This window comes from Stomoxys calcitrans, chromosome 3, assembly GCF_963082655.1.
Source record: "Stomoxys calcitrans chromosome 3, idStoCalc2.1, whole genome shotgun sequence".
Lineage (NCBI taxonomy): Eukaryota > Metazoa > Arthropoda > Insecta > Diptera > Muscidae > Stomoxys > Stomoxys calcitrans.
The window spans coordinates 28,625,906-28,647,317 of NC_081554.1; the positions used below are offsets into that span (position 1 = coordinate 28,625,906).

Sequence of the window (21,412 nt, forward strand, 5' to 3'; positions counted from 1 at the left end):
GGAAACAAAAATTTAAGAGGCACAAATATATTAAATTGATAAGCAAAGCTTGTATTTTTCTTTTTTTTTCATTTCAATTAAAATGTTTACTTTATTTGTTTGTGAGAATACTTTGGAAATAACTGAAAAACATTGTTGTTTGAATAGCTGCCAATGATGAGAAAGCTAAGCGATGATTATATAACTAAGGTACCAGAAATCAGACGAGTTAATTTCTAAATACGTAGAAATTTTTAATTATTTTGCATTTGTTTATTTGCATGAATTTGTATGAATAATTTTCTCAGAACTGCTCATTTTGTATGCCTTACACTTCTATTGGACTTTTCGATATTCATATTTCAAAAATTCATCATTTATCTATCACCATTAAAAGCTGGCAATTTTTTTTGTTATTAATTTGATGATCATCTCTAGAAGCGTTTTTTTTGTTCCCTTGAGGAAATTATCTCCTTTGGCATTCGATGCCCTCGAACTTTTGAATATGTTTTGTAATTTAATTAAATTTTAATAATTGAATTTGATTGTAATCAATTTCATGTGTCGTGAACGGGAAAGTTCAAAGATTGACACAGCCAAGAGTTTATTTGTGTAGGGTAATAAATTAAATCATATAAACTAATAAAAGACAAGTAAAAGCGCGCTAAGTTCGGCCGTGCCGAATTTTATATACCCTCCACCATGGATCGCATTTGCGAGTTCTTTTCCCGGCATCTCTTCTTAGACAAAAAAAGAATAAAAGAAAAGATTTGCTTTGCAATTAGAGCGATATCAAGATATGGTCCGATTCGGACCACAATTAAATTATATGTTGGAGACCTGTGTAAAATGTCAGCCAATTCGAATAAGAATTGCGCCCTTAAGCGGCTCAAGAAGTAAAATAGAGAGATCGATTTATATGGGAGCTGTATCGGGCTATAGACCGATTCAGACCATAATGAACAGGTATGTTAATGGCCATGAGAGGATTCGTCGTACAAAATTTCAGGCAAATCGGATAATAATTGCGACCTCTAGAGGCTCAAGAAGTCAAGACCCAAGATCGGTTTATAAGCCAGCTATATCAGGTTATGAACCGATTTGAAACTTATTTGACACAGTTGTTGAAAGTAAGAATAAAATACGTCATGCAAAATTTCAGCCAAATCGGTTAGGAATTGCGCCCTCTATAAGCTCAAGAAGTCAAGTCCCCAGATCTATTTACATGAGAGCTATATCAGGTTATGAACCGATTTAGACCACACTTGGCTCAGTTGTTGGATATCATAACAAAACACGTCGTGCAAAATTTCATGCCAATCGGATAAGAATTGCGCACTCTAGAGGCTCAAGAAGTCAAGACCCAAGATCGGTTTATATAGCAGCTATATCAAAACATGGACCGATATGGCCCATTTACAACTCAGGTGACCTACACCAAAAAGAAGTATTTGTGCCAAATTTCAAGCGTCTAGCTTTACTTCTAGGGAAGTTTGCGTGCCTACGACAGACGGACGAACAGACATGACTGGATCGACTTAAAAGGCCATGACGATAAAAAAAAAAATATATAAATATATACTTTATGGGGCCTTATATGAATATTTCGAGCCTCAGTTTAAATTGGAAGAAAGGCTTGTGTTATGACAGATAGCACCCATATAAAATAATCCCCGAATTTGACATCATCCGATTTGGCTGAAATGTGGAGCAAATACTTGTGTTATGATTTCTAACATCTATGCCAGGTATCATCCGAATCGGTCTATAAACAGATATAGCCCCATATAAACCCATCACCGAATTTGACTTCTTAATCCCTTAGAAGCTTCAATTCGTCCAATTTGGAACAAAGACTTATGTTATAACTTGCAACATCTGTGCCAAGTATGATCGGATTCGGTCTATAAACAAATATAGCTCCCATATAAACCGATGCACATATTTGACTTCTTGAGCCTATAGAAGCCTCTTCCGATTTGGCTGAAATTTGGAACAAAGACTTGTGTTATAACTTTCAACATCCATGCCTAGTACGATCCGAATCAGTCTATAAACAGATATAGCCCCCATATAAACCGATCCCCGGATTTGATTTCTTGAGCCCCTAGGAACCACAATTTTCATTTAATGTGGCGGAAATTCGGAACAAATCGATATAACTTTCGAACTTGTGATTTAACTTTCTACATCCATACCAGGTATAATCTGAATATAAACAGATATAGCCGCCATATAAACCAATCCTCGGATTTGATTTCTTGGCCCAATACCCTATCTTATGACTAAAAACATCCCTGATGTCAAGTTTTAGCCGAATCCGTCAATACTTCGATAAAGGAATCGGTACTTTAGTTTCGATATCCCGATATGACTTCATGAGGCCACAATACTTCAAATACAAACTCAGTTAATAAGAGTAAATTTTTAGCGGAATCTATGATGGTGGGTACCCAAGATTAGTCCCGGTCGAAATTAGCACGCTTTTATTGGGTTGCCCAAAAAGTAATTGCGGAATTTTTAAAAGAAAGTAAATGCATTTTTAATAAAACTTAGAATGAACTTTTATCAAATATACTTTTTTTACACTTTTTTTCTAAAGCAAGCTAAAAGTAACAGCTGATAACTGATAGAAGAAAAAATGCAATTACAGAGTCACAAGCTGTGAAAAAGTTTGTCAACGCCGACTATATGAAAAATCCGCAATTACTTTTTGGGCAACCCAATACATGTTTTTTTTTTCGATTTATTTTTACACGCACCACCATTGGATGGGGGTATACTAATCTATTCATTGCATTTGTAACACCTAGAAATACTCGTCTAAGACCCCATCAAGTTTATATATTCTGATCGTCTCGACATTCTGAGTCGATCTAGCCATATCCGTCCGTCCATCTGTCGAAATCGAGATCAAGATTGAACGCGTAAAGCTAGCCGCTTGAAATTTTGTACAGATACTTTATATTGATGTAGGTCGTTGGGAATTGCAAATTGGCCCAATCGGTTCAGACTTAGATATAGCTTCCATATTAACCGATCTCCCGGTTTGACTTCTTGAGCCCTTACCAGCCGCAATTTGTGTCCGATTTGGCTGAAATTTTCCTTGTAATGTTTCGTAATGACTTCCAACAACTTTGCGAAGTACGGTCCAAATCGGTCTATAACCTGATATAGCTCCCATATAAACCGATCTCCCGATTTGACTTCTTAAGACCTTACAAGCCGCAATTTTTGTCCCATTTTGACTGTACTTTGCCATGTACGATCAAAATCAATCTATATCCTGATATAGCTCCCATGTAAACCGGTCTCTCGATCATCCTTGTTGGGTTCCTAGAAGCTTTAATCTTTGCTGGTTTGACAGAAGATTGGTATGTAGAATAAAATGATGTCCTTCAACTAAATTTATTGTCTATAAATTTTTAGCATCTATGGTGATAGGTTCTCAAGATTCGTCTCGGCCGAACTTAGCACGCTTTTACTTATTTTTTGATGCTACAAACTGTATTTCATAACTCATTAATAGTGGATTGGTATTTGTGAGCTCAATCCATCCATCCTGCTTCTCTATACATTCTGTTGGTGAAAAAGAAGGTAGGCTATATATTCCATCCTGGGTTTATATTATGATCTTCTTTAATTCTTACCTAGGAGAGAGAAACACATCCACTGGTAGTCGTTTGTGAGCCATTTCATTGAACTAGTTTCTTCTTAATCAATATACAACTCTGAAAAGTTGTTGAATACTTAGATGACCATTGCTTATTAAACTATCTGTAACGTTATGTGAAACTAATTAGTTAGTGAAGCAAATTTCAAACACATCCATATACTTTGAAATATAATGGGTTTCAGCCTAAATATTTGTTGAATTCCTTATTTAGACTACTTAAACCAATAGATTGGTATAAAATATCTGAATCATAATAAGGATACTCATCGATTTTATTTATTTTTGATAATTATTATCGATTATCCAATCGATATTTATATCGTAAATCATATTTAATATATATATATAATCGAATTATTATTTTATCGAAAACAATGTAAAATAATGCATAACTAAAATATTCTTGGTCAACTAACTATAAATTTTCTGACAGTGGTTGCAGTGTTTATTTTTTTACAATTCTTGTATTTGGTTAAACTCCTTGTAACGAATACCGAGTTACTTATATTCAACATGACCTACTGTTGTCACTTTAAGTATATATTTTTTCAAGTAGATAATACCAAACTCTGCTGTAAAATTATTCCTGGGTAAGAATATCGGAAATAATTCTTCATCATAGTAAAATTGTTGTACATGGCGAATTTTATCCTTAAGGCAAATAAATTTAGGAAAATAAAAAATTTTTGTAGTTTTTTTAGAATTGGAATTCATGCAAACCTGTTTAAATGGGCATTTTGCAATCAGATCTGGTATATACTTCTTCACAGCCTGCACTGCTCCTCGATATATGGGATTCATTTTACTTGCTGAATTTTTCGTAATCTGACACGCATTTATTGTTGAATTAAATAGAGTTGGCTGCTGGCCATTATTTCTCCGCATGTATGCCTATAATAGAAATTCGAGTTCAGGTAAATCTTTCGCAAACCAAAATGAGCCATTAATTTTGTTATGATTTCCAGAGCGAAATAATTGCAGGTGGAAATTTTTGATAATATTTTCATCGATTTCATAGCTAATACTATCGACCTCAATAATGAATGATCGCTACAATGAAATGTTGAGTTTCATTTGCTTTTGGAAATGATAGTAAAATATATTTGTTACTCACATAGCTTATGGCATTTCCCATTAAAAGGGCAAACATTATAAGTAGCTTCAAAATACAACGTTTTGTTTGCATTTCTCTTAGCGTTCTTTGAAATACAAGAGTAATGTATTGAAAAGTAAAATTTGAGGAGCAAACGTTTACTGATATTCAATTTTTTCCGGAACAAATTTAAGTCAAGCCAAATTATTTCAATGGGCCACTCAGGGGCTGAAATTAAATTTCAAAGTAATTGTCTGGCATGAAATTGTGCATGAATACCCGATGATTATAATAAACAAATAAATGTTTTCTATAATAATAAAATTCCTAAATTCGATTTTTATGCCTATTTATAAAAGTTAAATTGAGCAGATCGTATGAAACTAAAAACCTATACAATTACTGTTTACCATTTAATTCCAACTGAAAATACATAAATATACTTTCAGAACTCAAAACAAGAATATTTAATGCGAAGAATACTCAGAAAATAGAAATCATTATCAACTGCTTTTCAAAAGCAAAACAGGCTTCTCATCGCCATCTAGTAATTAGTATACATCTCAATCACATCATATGGCATTATAACAGCAGTGAAGAATAGTCATCTGACTGTGGTGACAAGGATTACCAGATGTAACTCGTCCATTGGTTAGCCTAACTTATCCTAACAAATTTAATCTCGTAGTAAGCTCCTTACAATATTGTGCAAATCATATGACAGAATTTCTGTTGTTAACATTAACAGCAATTCTTTTATTCATAACAAGGCTATGTTTGTATAATCAAAACTAATTCCAAACTTAATGAATGATGATCTAAAATTCAGCTTTTCTGGGTCTTAATGCATAATTCCTGAGGCTGATTTCAAGGTACTTAGAGTTATAGCAACATAAAAGTAAAGTTAAAGTTTTTTTCTTGTTTTGTATTTAAGCAGTAAACTGTTTATGAGGACTCAGCAAAGATAAAGGCCAAAGGACATACATATGAGACATTTGGGAGTTGAAGGGATACAACTCATATACAACCAATAGTTATTCATATATGTATGTATGAGTGTGTTCATAAGGTTCATAAGAACCTCGTATACTGAAGCAGTTCTATGAACTTACTCAGTCAAGAATAAAATAACCACAAACTTCCCCACACTACTCTTTAGTTGACATACTCGAATTCCTAGTCTGCCATTTAAAATAGGCCAAAGGCATAAACAATTTTTCTTAATGCTTTTGGCCTGGTTGTTGCATTGAGACCGTACAGTAACTTAACTACCAAAATAATATTCAACTAAATGGGAGAAACCAGACATAGCATCCTAGGGTATCTTGTCTAATACTTCAAAACCGCCACATTGACAAGTAAGTAACATTTCCGTTTCCTGTGCTTGTCTGAAGCAAGAAATTTGGGTTATTTGGCAACTACACAGAAAAAAAATGAAAGCTAAATAATAATAAAAACAAAATAACAAATAAAGAAATAACAAACAATTAAAATAAAACCAAGTAAGCATAAAATACAAAAATAAAATAAAATAAATTTAAAATTAAATAAAATGAATTGTAATGGATTGGAATGGAATGGAATGAAGTGAAATGAAATGAATGGAATGAATGAAAAGAATGAAATGAATGAAATTAATGAAATGATTGAAATTAATTAATGAAAAGAAAGAAATGAATAAAGTGAATGGAATTAATGAATGGGATGAAATGAATGAAGTGAATGAAATGAACGAAATGAATGGAATTAATGAATGGAATGAATGAAGTGAATGAAATGAACGAAATGAATGAAATAAATGGAATGAATTGAAATGAATGAATTGAATGAAAAAAAATATAATGAATGTAATGAATGGAATGAATGAAATGAATGAAATGAATGAAATGAATGAAATGAATGAAATGAATGAAATGAATGAAATGAATGAAATGAATGAAATGAATGAAATGAATGAAATGAATGAAATGAATGAAATGAATGAAATGAATGAAATGAATGAAATGAATGAAATGAATGAAATGAATGAAGTGAATGAAATTAATGAAATGAATGAAATAAATGAAATAAAAGAAATGAATGAAATGAATGAAATGAATGAAATGAATGAAATGAATGAAATGAATGAAATGAATGAAATGAATGAAATGAATGAAATGAATGAAATGAATGAAATGAATGAAATGAATGAAATGAATGAAATGAATGAAATGAATGAAATGAATGAAATGAATGAAATGAATGAAATGAATAAAATGAATGAAATGAATGAAATGAATGAAATGAATGAAATGAATGAAATGAATGAAATGAATGAAATGAATGAAATGAATGAAATGAATGAAATGAATGAAATGAATGAAATGAATGAAATGAATGAAATGAATGAAATGAATGAAATGAATGAAATGAATGAAATGAATGAAATGAATGAAATGAATGAAATGAATGAAATGAATGAAATGAATGAAATGAATGAAATGAAATGAAATGAATGAAATGAATGAAATGAATGAAATGAATGAAATGAATGAAATGAATGAAATGAATGAAATGAATGAAATGAATGAAATGAATGAAATGAATGAATGAAATGAATGAAATGAATGAAATGAATGAAATGAATGAAATGAATGAAATGAATGAAATGAATGAAATGAATGAAATGAATGAAATGAATGAAATGAATGAATGAAATGAATGAAATGAATGACATGAATGGAATGAATGAAATGAATGAAATGAATGAAATGAATTGAAATGAATGAAATGAAATGAAAGAAATGAATGAAATGAAATGAATGTAATGAATGAGATGAATCTAATGAATGAAATGAAATAAATGAAATTAATGAAATGAATTGAAATGAAAGGATATAAATTGGTATAAAATTAAATAACTTAAATAAAATGGGCTTTCGGAAGTTCGTACAATACATACTTCAAAAACGTCATTAACCTAGCCAAAAAAATAGTTTTTGACAGAGTTGAAAAACAAATAGGATACCTTACAATTATTTAAACTTTTGGTAATTTATGAACTCTGGTGCATAGGTTAGAACGTATTCCAAAAAACGTCCGAGTTTCAATCCTGGTGAGAACACCAAAATCATTTTTTAACTGTTATTCTGCTTCATTAACACATGCTGGCGGCATTGGCAAATATTTTTAACTGCTCCGAATGTCGGAGTTGTGATAATAAACAGATTTAAAATAAAAAACTTTTTTATTTAATTTTTTTTTTATTTAAAATTTTGAAAAATTTATAAAGTCGCCCAAGCAACTACAACTCATTCAAAACAATAAGATGTCGAAACAAAACAATTAGCGGAGCATTTTAGAGGTTTACCACGTTAACTATTCTTAATAGGTTTTAAGCAACTATATGCCGTTTTCGACGTTTACAACTTTTTGACAGTCGAAACCCTAAGAAACAACATACAGACCATCTCTGCGAACCATGCATACCACATAGGACGCATTTCGTCATTTGGTTAAAATAACTCATCGGCCATATTAGGTGTGAAGGCTTCAAGGGCCGTACGTTGCTATATTGCACATATATCGTACTTATTGCGAAAACGCCTCTATGATATAAATACCAAATTACCCACGCTCGACAACCCTGTCTTCCAGCAGTCTGTAATGGCAGATTTTTTGTCTACACATTTACACTACACCCATGGCTTACACATGATTCTGTGCATCTTTTGGAAATCACATTGATGGCTTCGAACGCTAGACTACAGTAACGCCTGTAGCTGTTGCTCCGTGTGCCCAGGTTCGAATCCCAGCCGGACTCTGCCGAATTTTCATTTTGAAGTTTTTTTTTGCCTGTTAGGGTGAAGATCATTTTATTTCAATTTTCGTTTGTCTCTTTTTTGAGACGAGCTCAATGATCGCAGATTTTTTTTTTATAATAGAGAAGGAAAGCCAGTTTTCACCACACACACCAACGAATATGGGACGCGTTTCGTCATATGGTTAGAATAACACATCGGCCATATTAAATATTTTTTTCTGAGTTTTCAGATGAAATTTAGTTTTTTATCTCTTAGAATTTCTTTTAACAGTTTTGTCCTATTTGTTCCGTTTTATTTTATAAATATGAAAAAAGGGAACTTAAATACATTGGATGATTGATTTCAATGTTAGTGGCTCCAAAGTGTTCTTTAGGAATTCTTTTAGTTTTTCAAGTCTATCAAATCTTACTAACAAATCGTAGACATTTACTTGTCGTTACTAAGAGAATCTTAAAGTTGTTTATGTATATGTCCATTAGAATCCTGTCATTGTCTAATTCCCAGAATTTTCTATGGCCCACGGCAAACAAAATAGAAAAATTCTTCGTTTGGCATCTGCCAAACGCTGAAGGTGTGGGTGAAATGTTGTTGACACTTAACTCTCATGTTGTGGCCTGTTTTTATGCCATTCGCTGTCTTGGTAGAATTCCTTTGAGATTTCCAGAAATTGGTGCCGCTCGTTTTCTTATCTTTTTGCCAAGTTTATGCTACTGTTGATGACAACAATAAGTACAAGTTCGAATACGAGGACAACATTACAACATCAATTCGTTGGTTACTGTTAATGTTCTACATAGACAGTTAAATATGCTTCACGATATTTTCCATGAGCCATGGAATATGACCGACAACGGTATTGATATTTATTTTATTTATCGACACAACCAGTCGTTATCGTTATGGTTTCCTCCTCAGGGCCATTCAGCCCCATTACCCATTAAGTAACTCCATCATTACCCACCCAACGACAGGCACCAGTCAAATCGCAACAATGTGTTCAAGGATATTGTTGATGGTTATATGCGGGTGGAAGGGAAGAAGGCTGAGGGGGCATTTTTCATATGTCACACAATTATTGTATTTCGTTGCTTGAATTGTGTATTTCTGCCAGCCAGTCTTGGTCTAATGCATTTTTTGTTAGCATGCCATATAAATTGTCTTTTATTTTTAGCATTATTGTGACATTGGGGGAAAACAACTGATAGACATTTGAGTTTTCCTTTGGGCCATAGGGTTGTTTGGCTATGGTCATTAGGAGATTGGCCATTGAGACAATAATAGAATGATTTTTATCTATTGATTACTGGAAAATTTCTCGAAATAATAGTAAGTAGGTCATGGGCTCAGCGCAAGGGAAAGCTGTGGTAAAAAAAATCGCAAAGAAACACCAAAGTTAAAGAAAGAGTGCTAAAAATACATTTTTTCCAGAGAAAGAGTATTTAAACTACCTTTTTCCCAAGGAATCCAAATTTGCTCATAACCATCCCATTAAGGAATAGGGGCAAACTTCTCATATATCAATGAGTGCTGTCTGATTCACATTTAAGCTCCTACTTTTTTTAGTCTAGTTTGAACCGCGTATTGCACCGCGACTTTTTTTGAGGAGAAGTTTTTCCATTACTTCTAAATAGAGGAATAGAGGAAATGGTACTTTTCCCTGAAAAAAGGGTAATTTTCCTAGCAGAAGGGGTATCTTTTCCTAAGAAAAGGGAACCCCTTTCCCTAAGAAATGGGAACCCCTTCCCCTAACAAAAGTAAAACCCTATCCCTAAGAACAGGTAACCGCTTTCCCTAAGAAAAGATAACCCCTTTCCCTAAGAATGCAAATCTCTTTCCCTAAGAATAGGGTACCCTTTCCTTAAAAAAAAGGGTACTAAAACTACCCTTTACCCATAGACTACTCTTTCCCTAAGAAAAAAGTAATAAAACTACACTTTTCCTAAGAAAAATGTTCTAAAACTACCCTTGCCCTCTGAAAGGGGTACTTAAACTACCCTTTTCCTGAGCCAGGAGTAATCAAGTACCCCTTCCCTAAAAAAGGGTACCAAAACTACCCTCTCCCCAAGACATGGGTACAAAAACTATTATCTTCCTAAGGCAAGGGTACTAAAACTACCTTTCCTAAGAAAAGCGTGCTAAAACTACATTCTCTAAGAAATGGGTAACTATCTTCCCTTTTCGTAAGAAAATGGTACTAAATGTACCATATCCCCAAGAGACAGGCACTAAAACTACTCTTTCAATAAGAAAAGTTTATTGAACCTATTCTTTCCCTAAGAAAAGGGTACTAAAATTACCCTTTGCCTAAGAAGAGGATACTAAAACTACCCTTTCCCCATTAAAAGGGTACAAAAATTTCTTTCTATTGAAAGGCTACTAAAACATTTTTTCCTTGAGACAATGTTAATGAAAATATTTTTTTTTTGCCGAAGAGAGTACTAAAACTATCTTACTAAACTTCTAATACTACCCTTTTCGTAGAAAAGTGTTCTAAAACTATCCTTTTACTGTGTAAAGAATACGAATGTTGTCGTTTTCCTATAGAAGGCGTACTTAAAGTACTTTTTTTCTACAGAAAGTGTACTAAAATTACCCTTTCCCATAGAAAGTGTACTAAAACTACGCTTTCCCTATAGAAAGGGTCTTAAAACTACCCTTTCCCCATAGAAAGTGTACTAAAATTACCCTTTCTTCATAGAAAGTGTACTAAAACTACCCTTGCCCCATAGAAAGTGTACTAAAACTACCTTTTCCCTATAGAATGTGTACTAAAACTACCCTTGTCCCATAGAAAGTGTACTAAAACTACCCTTTCCCCATAGAAAGTGTACTTAAACTACATTTTCTCCATAGAAAGTGTACTAAAACTACCCTTTGCCCATATAAAGTGTACTAAAACTACCCTTGCCCCATAGAAAGTGTACTAAAACTACCTTTTCCCCATAGAAAGTGTACTAAAACTACCCTTGCCCCATAGAAAGTGTACTAAAACTACCCTTTCCCCATAGAAAGTGTACTTAAACTACCCTTTCCCCATAGAAGGTATACTAAAATTACCCTTTTCCTATACAAAGTGTACTAAAACCACCCTTTTCCCATAGAAAGTGTACTAAAACTACCCTTTCCCCATAGAAAGTGTACTGAAATTACCCTTTCTCCATTGAAAGTGTACTAAAACTACCCTTTCCGCATAGAAAGTGTACTACAACTACCCTTTCCCCATCGAAAGTGTACTAAAACTACACTTTTCCCATAGAAAGGGTCGTAAAACTATCGTCTTCCCATAGAAACGGTACTAAAACTACTCATTTTGATAAAAAGAGCACCAGCATTACACTACGGAAACTACCTTCATAAAAGAGTACAACAACTACCCTTTTTCCCAAAGAAAGAAAATTACCCCTTCTTAAAGAAAGGATGCTATAACTACCTTTTCATTAGGGGAAGTATACTTTAAAGGTACTGAAAATGAAATTCAATTTGGATATTTTGTACTGTTTATTCTCATCCTATATATTTAAAACTCTGTTCTCTAATTCCCTTTCCTTTTGTTTCTCTCATTTCAGATGTCCTACATGAATACACGTCGCCGTTTAGGTTCCATGAGCGAATCGGCTCCTCCCTCCGAATCTTCAGAGGGAACCAATTCTTCGGAAAACAACGAAATTATAATGAACTCAGAATGGTCTCATGGCTCGCAAAGTGGTGGTGTGGTGAGTGCTGGTGTTAACTCTTTGTACTCAGAAGGCGATACCGATACCATTAGCACCGATACAGCCAGCAACAATATACTCTCCGATTATGAACGTGGTCAGGTAGAGAGTTTCTTTGGAGGATTGGGCACCGAGATTTTTGTCAGCTCGGCTTTGGCTAATCTCTACGAGGGCTCTGGCAAAGACAACGATTGGCATTTGATTTTCACTGGCATTCCGGTGATTTTGTATGACAAAGGCAGTGCCCGGGCCAGATCTATACCACGTGTCACCTTGGTGTTGGCCGAAAGAGGCTCCTGTTTTGCCCTATGGTCTGATCGCATAGATAATCTTTCCAATTATCGAGTGGCTGGTCCCTCGTTTCATACCATGTGCTTGTCCAGCAATCATCAACAGATGATAGGTTTCAGCTTTGATTCGTCAGAGGCTGCTAGAGAATTGTGGCAACATATGGAACGTTTGATAAGTGATCCAGAAAACATAGGAGTCTCCATGCCGGGACGCAAGAAGCAAAAACAGAAACGCATAAAACACGCTCCCTTGCCTCCAAAGGCCCAAATATCGAATCCATGTCAATTTCATCATGTGACCAGTGTGACAAAAGATGATACCGATCGTTATTACAGTATGCAGGCATTTGCACCCATGACCCAACATTAGATGTAAGCCAAGGCCAAGGGAAGGGGTAAGAAAGTAGTTCACACTACATGGCTTCCTCGATGTCAGACAGTGCAAAGCAAAGTAAGAACATGAACACAGTCTTCTTAGATGAAGGCTTTGGGGAGAAAAACAAGAAATCCATATGGATATAATTCTAATATTTATATATAAATTATTTAATTTAATTTATATAATAAAATATTTATCTGTGATATACTTACATACATACATACACATACATTATATATACAAATATATATGAAAACAAAAACAAATGAAGATATTTGTTGCAATTTTAATGGTCGGTTTTCTTTTTAAGATTTAAGAATGAACGTTTTTCTAGATATGGAAAAATATTAAAACATTTATTAATAAAAACTAACTAAAAAATTTATAGTCTTAGATGTAAGAGAAATCTAAATGAAATTTAAGAGAGAAATCAAACACAAGTATGTAGTTTTTTTTAATTGAATAACTCTTACCCTTAAGAAACGCAAGTAAACCCCCCAAATAACAAACAATGATGAAAAGCCATTTAATCACTTATATAAGCATTTAAAATATCTCTATATGAAATAAACTATTTTACCTTAAGAGCGATGAAATGAAGAACGAACAAACTCAGACAGTTTGTTCTATCTTCTTACCATAAAACATTTAACTTAAATATTATGTTTATGGTTCCTCAGTCAGTGGGTCGGCCGTTCTTTAATCACAGTAACAGCTAACTTTAATCAAATATTCAGACTCAAATAATCCTTGTTGTTAGATTTTATCATCTTCTATGGTATTTAATAAGCATATAAGTCAATTTACTTCATAAGTCAGTCGTCGATGGTCACATTACATTATACATACAATAAAGAGAAGAACTAACTAAGGAAATACATATATTATCTTATATGAATACATATTCGTATTATATATCCTGATATACATATAACGATTTATGTATGAGATAATTTGTTGTGTTTTTGTTTTTTTTTTATCCTTTTTCGCTAAGTGTATATACAATTGATGGATATTCTCGCAAACCCCTTTGAAGTTTCCGAACGATATCGAAATATATCAAAATCATATATGTAATTTTGAATAGCATTTAGGTTTAAGTTACTGAATTACATTTATTATATCGAAATAATAAATAAAATCATAATAAAATTTAATATTTCTTAAACCAAACTCTGCAAGTGTTAATATTTTTTATTGCACTGGAAACTATGGAGTAAGTAGTTAAAGTCATACAGAAGTCGCAATGAAATTGGAAAATTTTACAATTTGTCGGTTGTTGTTGTAGTAGCAGTGTGTTGTACACTGTCTGTATTTGGGTATAGCTGCCATATCGGCTGATCTCTTTATTTTGGGTTTTGGGCTCATACAAGACGCATATTCACTGAAATTCGGGAAATAATCCTTACAAAGGATCTTTGTAAGGCTTTATAACATCCGTTTTCTATATGGTTATGGTTCAGATAGGTCTATATTTGTATATAGCTGCCATATGTACTATTCTCCCGATTTTAGTCCTTGGTTTTAGTCCCATAAACACAGCATTTATTACCCGATTTCGCTGAAATTTGACATAGTTACCTATGTTAGGCTTTTCGATAACCGTGCCCTATATGCTTCAGATCGGTCTATATTTGGATATAGCTGCCGCATAGAGCGATCTCCCGTTTTAAGGTCTTGAGCCCAAAGAAGGCGAACTTATTATCCAATTTCACTGAAATTTGGCATAGTGACCTATGTTAGGCTTTTTGACATCCATGCCCTATATGGTTCAGTTCGGGCTATATTTTGATATACCTGTCTTTTTTTTTAATCGGCTATTACAGAATATTTGTTCCACTAGCAGAACGTAGAATAGAGTTCCAAGCATTCTAAAATCTCTGACACCAAGTTTCGTGATGCCTCCGACCATTTGATCTTTCCATCGGGCTTTTGGTCTTCCCGGTTTGCGTGTGCCACCGTGTTTGCCTTCAAAAGACTTCTTTGCTGGAGCTTCTGCATCCATTCTAACAATAAGACCTAGCCAACGCAGCCGTTGTATTTCGATGCGTGTAACTATGCTATCGTCGTCATACAGCTCATGCAGCTCGTGGTTCATACGTCGCTTATATTCTCCATTAACACAAACTGGTCCATATATTTTACAAAGAATCTTTCTCTCAAATACTCCAAGCACTGCCTCATCTGCTTTCACAAGTACCCATGCTTCAGAATCATATAACAGCACGGGTAGTACAGTGAATTGAAGTTTCCGAACGAGTAGACCACTCGATGTTCGTGCCGAGTTTGGCCCAAATCAAACCATATTTTAATAAAGCTACATTGGGATCATACATGATGCATTTTTCTCCGGATTATGACGAAAGGTGGGTATCCAAAGTTCAGCCCAGCCAAACTTAATGCCTGTACAACAAGATAAAATCTATTATATTACAAGTAAGAGCGTGCTTAGTTCGGCCGGGCCGAATCTTATATGGGTCGTATGTTTCGGGTTATAGTCCGATTCGGACCATAAATGAATTGCTTGCTGAACATTGTAGAAGTCATTAAATAATATTTCTGTCTATTCGGATAAGAATTGCGCCTTGTAGGGATTAAAAAAGCTAAATCGGGAGATCAGTTTATATGGGAGCTGTATCAAGCTATAGATCTATTCAGACCATATTGGACACTTATGTTGAAAGTCATGAAAGGAGCCGTTGCACAAAATTTCAGCCAAATTGGATATACATTGCGCCCTCTAGAGGCTTAAGAAGTCAAGATCCGAGATCTGTTTATATGGCAGCTATACCAGATTATGAACCGATTTGAATCATACTTAGCACAGTTATTGGAAATGATACCAAAACACCATGTGGAAAATTTCAGTGAAATCGGACAAGAGTTGCGCCCTCTAGAGGCTTAAGATGTCAAAACCCAAGATCGGTTTATATGGCAGCTACATCAAATCAAAGACCGATTTGAACCATACTCAGCACAGTTGTTGGAAATGATACCAAAACACCACGCCAGATCTCGGAGATCAATCAATTAAGCGAAATTTTGTATGCCACCGTATAATACCCCAAAAACACGAAATTGGTATAAAATTTGTGGATCAAATAAACTGGGGGGACGCCCCATCCCAAAACCCACCCAGGCGGACATGTTTACCGATTGGGACAATATGGGTATCAAATGAAAGATATTTAAGAGTAGAGTACGAATTTGTATGCAAGTATTCGGGGGGGTTCCCCACCCCGAAAAAAACTCCCAACAGGACTCTTTTACCGCTTTTAGCAATATGGGTATCAAATGAAAGGTATTTCAAAGTAGAGCACAAATCTGAAATAAGCACAAATCAAAAACGTCAGATCTCGGAGATGGGTGGGGCAATTTAAGCGAAATTTAGTTGGTTTATAGTAACTCAAGAACAGACATTTGATGTCCTTACTTAGGGTGGGATATCTAGAGGGGCCGCGCCACCTCCAAACCCCGTGAAATGGTAATATAAACCAATAATGACAATGTGGGGCTCAAATGAAAGGTATTTGAGACTAGACCACCCTCACCCTCAAAATTCACCCTCACCCTCAAAAATTCCCCTCTGCTGGATATATTTACCACAATATAAGGCGCGAATGTATGGTATTTTGTATAATAGTACGAAAATAATATCCACATTGGAGCGAAACATCTGAAAGGCCAAACAGGACTTATTTCCTGATCGTGCCAGTATAGGGGTCAGATAAAATAAGAGAGTGAAAGAAGCGGAGCGGTCCCTGTCTAGCTAGTTATCTTATAAGTTAAAGTTCAGGATTATTGTTGCAGATAAATATCATTTTATGATAAAATATAAAAGGAACTTTTGCGATGTAAACCAAAAGTCCATTGTATTGTTTCAAAATTTAAACCCTGATGAAGATCACCGGCGGTGGTCGAAATATTGGTAAAAATTACAAATAAAACAATTATATAAAATACCAACACCTGTTTTTGTAAATAGTTCGATGACCTCGAATATCGCTAAAACCAATTTTTTTGGGCGTAAAAATTCAAGGTCGTTTCAAGGCCAAAAACGCTGTAACTTCTTCATTTTTTCGAATTTCGAAAATTGTCTAGCATTCCGCGGTTTAAAATTCGAAGACGATTCGTAAAATAAACAGAATTGCTTAAAATTTCACATTTTATTTTTTTTCATTTTTTTAGCAATGCTAACCCCTTATGAAAAATTTGCAATATTTAATGCGAAAAAATTTTTCGAGTTGAGTATACAGTATTAAAGATTATGACAAAAAATTCGGATTAGTGCAACTCTTATGTTTTTTCTTCCAAAAACAAACTCAAAATCGCTTAATTGATATCCAAAAAAACACAAATCAATCTACGAGAGTTTGAAATTGCTGAAACTTCCTTAGTTTTGCGACATTCAACATCCTGAGGACACCGTTGGATTTGTGAAGAAAATCTCTTTCCGTAATGGTGCTGGACGAGGCAATACTTTTTTCTGTTTCCTTAAAATCTTTAAAAATTACTTCAAAATCACATAGTTCATGTCCCAAAAATTCAAAAAATACCAAAGTGAGTTTGCATTTATTGTAACTTCCCTAGTTTTGCAAACTTCACAATTTTTCAGACATCATTCGTGAGGAAAGTCTCTTTCCGTAGAGGTGCTGCATGAAGCAATACTGTAAAGTTTTTTGTGAAAAACATAGATAAAACCATTTTTTCTGGGTGTAAAAATTCAAAGTGGTTTTCAAGGTCAAAAACGCTGTAACTCCTTCATTTTTTCAAATTTCGACAATTTTCCAGCATTCCGCAATTCGAAGTCGAATCGTTATATAAACCAAATTAGTTGAAATTTAACATTTTATTTTTTTGCAATTTTGTTAGCAAAGGCTAACCCCTTATGAAAAATTTAAATTTTTGATGCGAAAAAATTTTTTGAGTTGAGTATGCAGTATTGAAGATTACCGCAAAAAATTCGGATTAGTGCAACTACTATGTTTTTTATTTATTTAAAAAACAAGCTCAAAACCGCATAATTAATATCCGAAAAATTCTAAAAATGTCAAGGTGAGTTTGAAATTGCTGTAACATCTTTTTGTTTTGCGAATTTTAAAATTCTAAGGACACCGTTGGATTCGCAAAGAAGCAAAACTCTTTTCTGTTTCCTTAAAAATTTTAGAGTATTGCTCTAAATGGGATAATTCATATCCAAAAAATAAAATAAAACCAACTTGATTTTGCAATTGCTGTAACTTCCTTTGTTTATCGAACTTCACAATAAGTTGACACCGTTGGATTCTTGGGGAAAATCTCTTTCCGTAGTGGTGCTGGACTAAGCAAAACTCTTTTCTGTTTTCTTGAAAACTTAAGAGTGTTGCTCCAAAATCGCATAATTCATATCCCAAAAATTCAAAAAAAAAAACCAATTTGATTTTGCAAGTGCTGTAACTTCATTAGTTTTGCAATCTTCACAAATACCGTTGGATTCATGAGGAAAATCTGTTTCCATAGAGGTGGTGGATGAAGCATTAATGTAAAGTTTTCTGTGAAAAACATCGCTAAGACCAATTTTTTCGGGCGTAAAAATTCAAGGTCGTTTTGAAGGCCAAAAACGCCGTAACTCTCTCAGTTTTTCGAATTTCGAAAGTCTTCTAGCATTCCGCAATTTGGAATTTAAAGAAGATTCGTACAATAAACAGAATTAGTTAAAATTTAACAATTTATTTTTTTGTAATTTTTTTTAGCAAAGGCTAACCCCTTATGAAAATTTGAAAATTTTGATGCGAAAAAATTTTTCGAGTTGAGTATAGAGCATTGAGACTATGCAAAATATTCCGATTAGTGCTACTCCTATGTTTTTTCTTCAAAAAACAAGCTTAAAATCTCATAATTAATATCCGAGAATTGCTAAAAAAAATCAACGTGAGTTTGAAATAGCTGAAACTTCCTTAGTTTTGCGAACTTTAACATCATGAGGACACCGTTGGATTTGTGAAGAAAACCTCTTTCCGTAATGGTGCTGGACGAGGCAGTACTTTTTTCTGTTTCCTTAAAATCTTCAAAATATTGCTTCAAAATCAAATAATTCATGTTCCAAAAATTCAAAAAATACCAACCTAAGTTTGCATTTGTTGTAACTTCCCTAGTTTTGCAAACTTCACAATTTTTCAGACATCATTGGATTCGTGAGGAAAGTCTATTTCCGTAGAGGTGCTGCATGAAGCAATACTGTAAATTTTTCTGTGAAAAACATAGCTTAAACCAGTTTTTTTGGGTGTACAAATTCAAAGTCGTTTTCAAGGACAAAAACGCTGTAACTCCTTCATTTTTTCAAATTTCGACAATTTTCCAGCATTCCACAATTCAAAATTCGAAGTCGAATCGTTATATAAACCAAATTAGTTGAAATTTAACATTTTATTTTTTTGCAATTTTGTTAGCAAAGGCTAACCCCTTATGAAAAATTTAAATTTTTGATGCGAAAAAATTTTTTGAGTTGAGTATGCAGTATTGAAGATTACCGCAAAAAATTCGGATTAGTGCAACTACAATGTTTTTTATTTAAAAAACAAGCTCAAAACCGCAAAATTAATATTCGAAAAATTCTAAAAATGTCAAGGTGAGTTTGAAATTGCTGTAACATCTTTTTGTTTTGCGAATTTTAAAATTCTGAGGACACCGTTGGATTCGCAAAGAAGCAAAACTCTTTTCTGTTTCCTTAAAAATTTTAGAGTATTGCTTCTAAATGTGATAAATTATATCCAAAAAATAAAATAAAACCAACTTGATTTTGCAATTGCTGTAACTTCCTTTGTTTTTCAAACTTCACAATCAGTTGACACCGTTGGATTCTTGGGGAAAATCTCTTTCCGTAGTGGTGCTGGACGAAGGGAAACTCTTTTCTGTTTTCTTGAAAACTTAAGAGTGTTGCTCCAAAATCGCATAATTCATATCCCGAAAATTCAAAAAAAACCAACTTGATTTTGCAAGGGCTGTATCTTCATTAGTTTTGCAATCTTCACAAATTTTCAGACAACGTTGGATTCGTGAGGAAAATCTGTTTCCATGGAGGTGCTGGCTGAAGCAATACTGTAAAGTTATCTGTGAAAAATATCGCTAAGTCCATTTTTTTTTGCGTAAAAATTCAAAGTCGTTTTGAAGGCAAAAAAACGCCGTAACTTCTTCATTCTTTCGAATTTCGACAATTTTCCAGCATTCCGCAATTCGAAATTCGAAGTCGAATCGTTATATGAACCAAATTAGTTGAAATTTAACATTTTATTTTTTTGCCAATTTTTTAGCAAAGGCTAACCCCTTATGAAAAATTTGAATTTTTGATGCGAAAAAATTTTTTGTGTTGAGTATACAGTATTGGAGATTGTGGCACAAAAATCGGTTTAGTCCAACTCTTATGTTTTTTCTTCAAAAAACAGGCTCAAAATCGCTCAATCAATATCCAAGAAACACAAAAAATCTATGTGAGTTTAAAATTACTGAAACTTCCTTAGTTTTGCGAACATCAACATTATGAGGACACCTTTGGATTCGTGAAGAAAATCTCTTTCCGTAATGGTGCTGGACGAAGCAACACTTTTTTCTGTTTCTTTAAAATCTTTATTATTATAGTATTGTAGTATTGCTTCAAAATCGCATAATACATATCCCAAAAATAAAAAAAAAAACATCGTGAGTTTGCAGTTACTGTAACTTCATTAGTTTTGCAATCTACAGAATTTTTCCATCCACCGTTGGATTCGTGAGGAAAATCTCTTTCCGTAATGGTGCTGGACGGAGCAATACTGTTGAGTTTTCATGTCCAAACCTCTCTCGTTTGGATGAAGCAATACTTCAGAGTTTTATTTATTTTTTTGGAAAAATTCGCAAAAATCTAAGTTTTTAGGGTAAATATTCAAGCTCATTTCTAAGGTCGAAAACGATTATTCGCATAATTTTTTCGAATTTCGACAATGTTAAATTTTAACTATTTTTGTTTATATAACGATTCGACTTCGAATTGCGGAAAGCTGGAAAATTTTCGAAATTTGAAAAAATGATGGAGTTACAGCGTTTTTGACCATGAAAACGACCTTAATATTTACGCAAAAAAAATTGGTTTTAGCGATGTTTTTCACAGAAAACTTTACAGTATTGCTTCATACAGCACCTCCACGAAAAGAGATTTTCCTCTCAAATGAAACAGTGTCTAAAAAATTCTGAAGCTTCCAAAACTAAGAAAGTTACAGCAATTGCAAACTCACGTTGGTTTCAACGGTGTCCTCAGAATGTTGATGTTCGCAAAACTAAGGAAGTTTCTCCAATTTCAAACTCACGTAGATTTTTGAGTGATTTTTGGATATCAATTAAGCGATTTTGGGCTTGTTTTTTGAAGAAAAAAACATAGTAGTTGCACTAATCCGAATTTTTTGCCATAATCTTCAATACTGTATACTCAACACAAAAAATTTTTTCGCATCAAAAATTGAAATTTTTT

The 21,412-nt window shown here is 33.6% G+C and overlaps 1 protein-coding gene across 5 annotated transcripts in view; it reads left to right on the forward strand.

Moving 5' to 3' along the window:
- The window catches only part of LOC106089478 (uncharacterized), a 239,719-nt gene extending 225,613 nt beyond the window's left edge, over nucleotides 1-14,106 (forward strand). For all 5 annotated transcript variants that reach the window (XM_059366073.1, XM_013254566.2, XM_013254565.2 and 2 more), the window contains one exon: nucleotides 12,118-14,106. In XM_059366073.1, the coding sequence (XP_059222056.1) occupies nucleotides 12,118-12,924 (807 nt within the window). In that variant the 3' untranslated portion in view covers nucleotides 12,925-14,106. The remainder of the gene's footprint in view (nucleotides 1-12,117) is intronic.
- The last annotated feature ends 7,306 nt before the right edge of the window (nucleotides 14,107-21,412 follow it).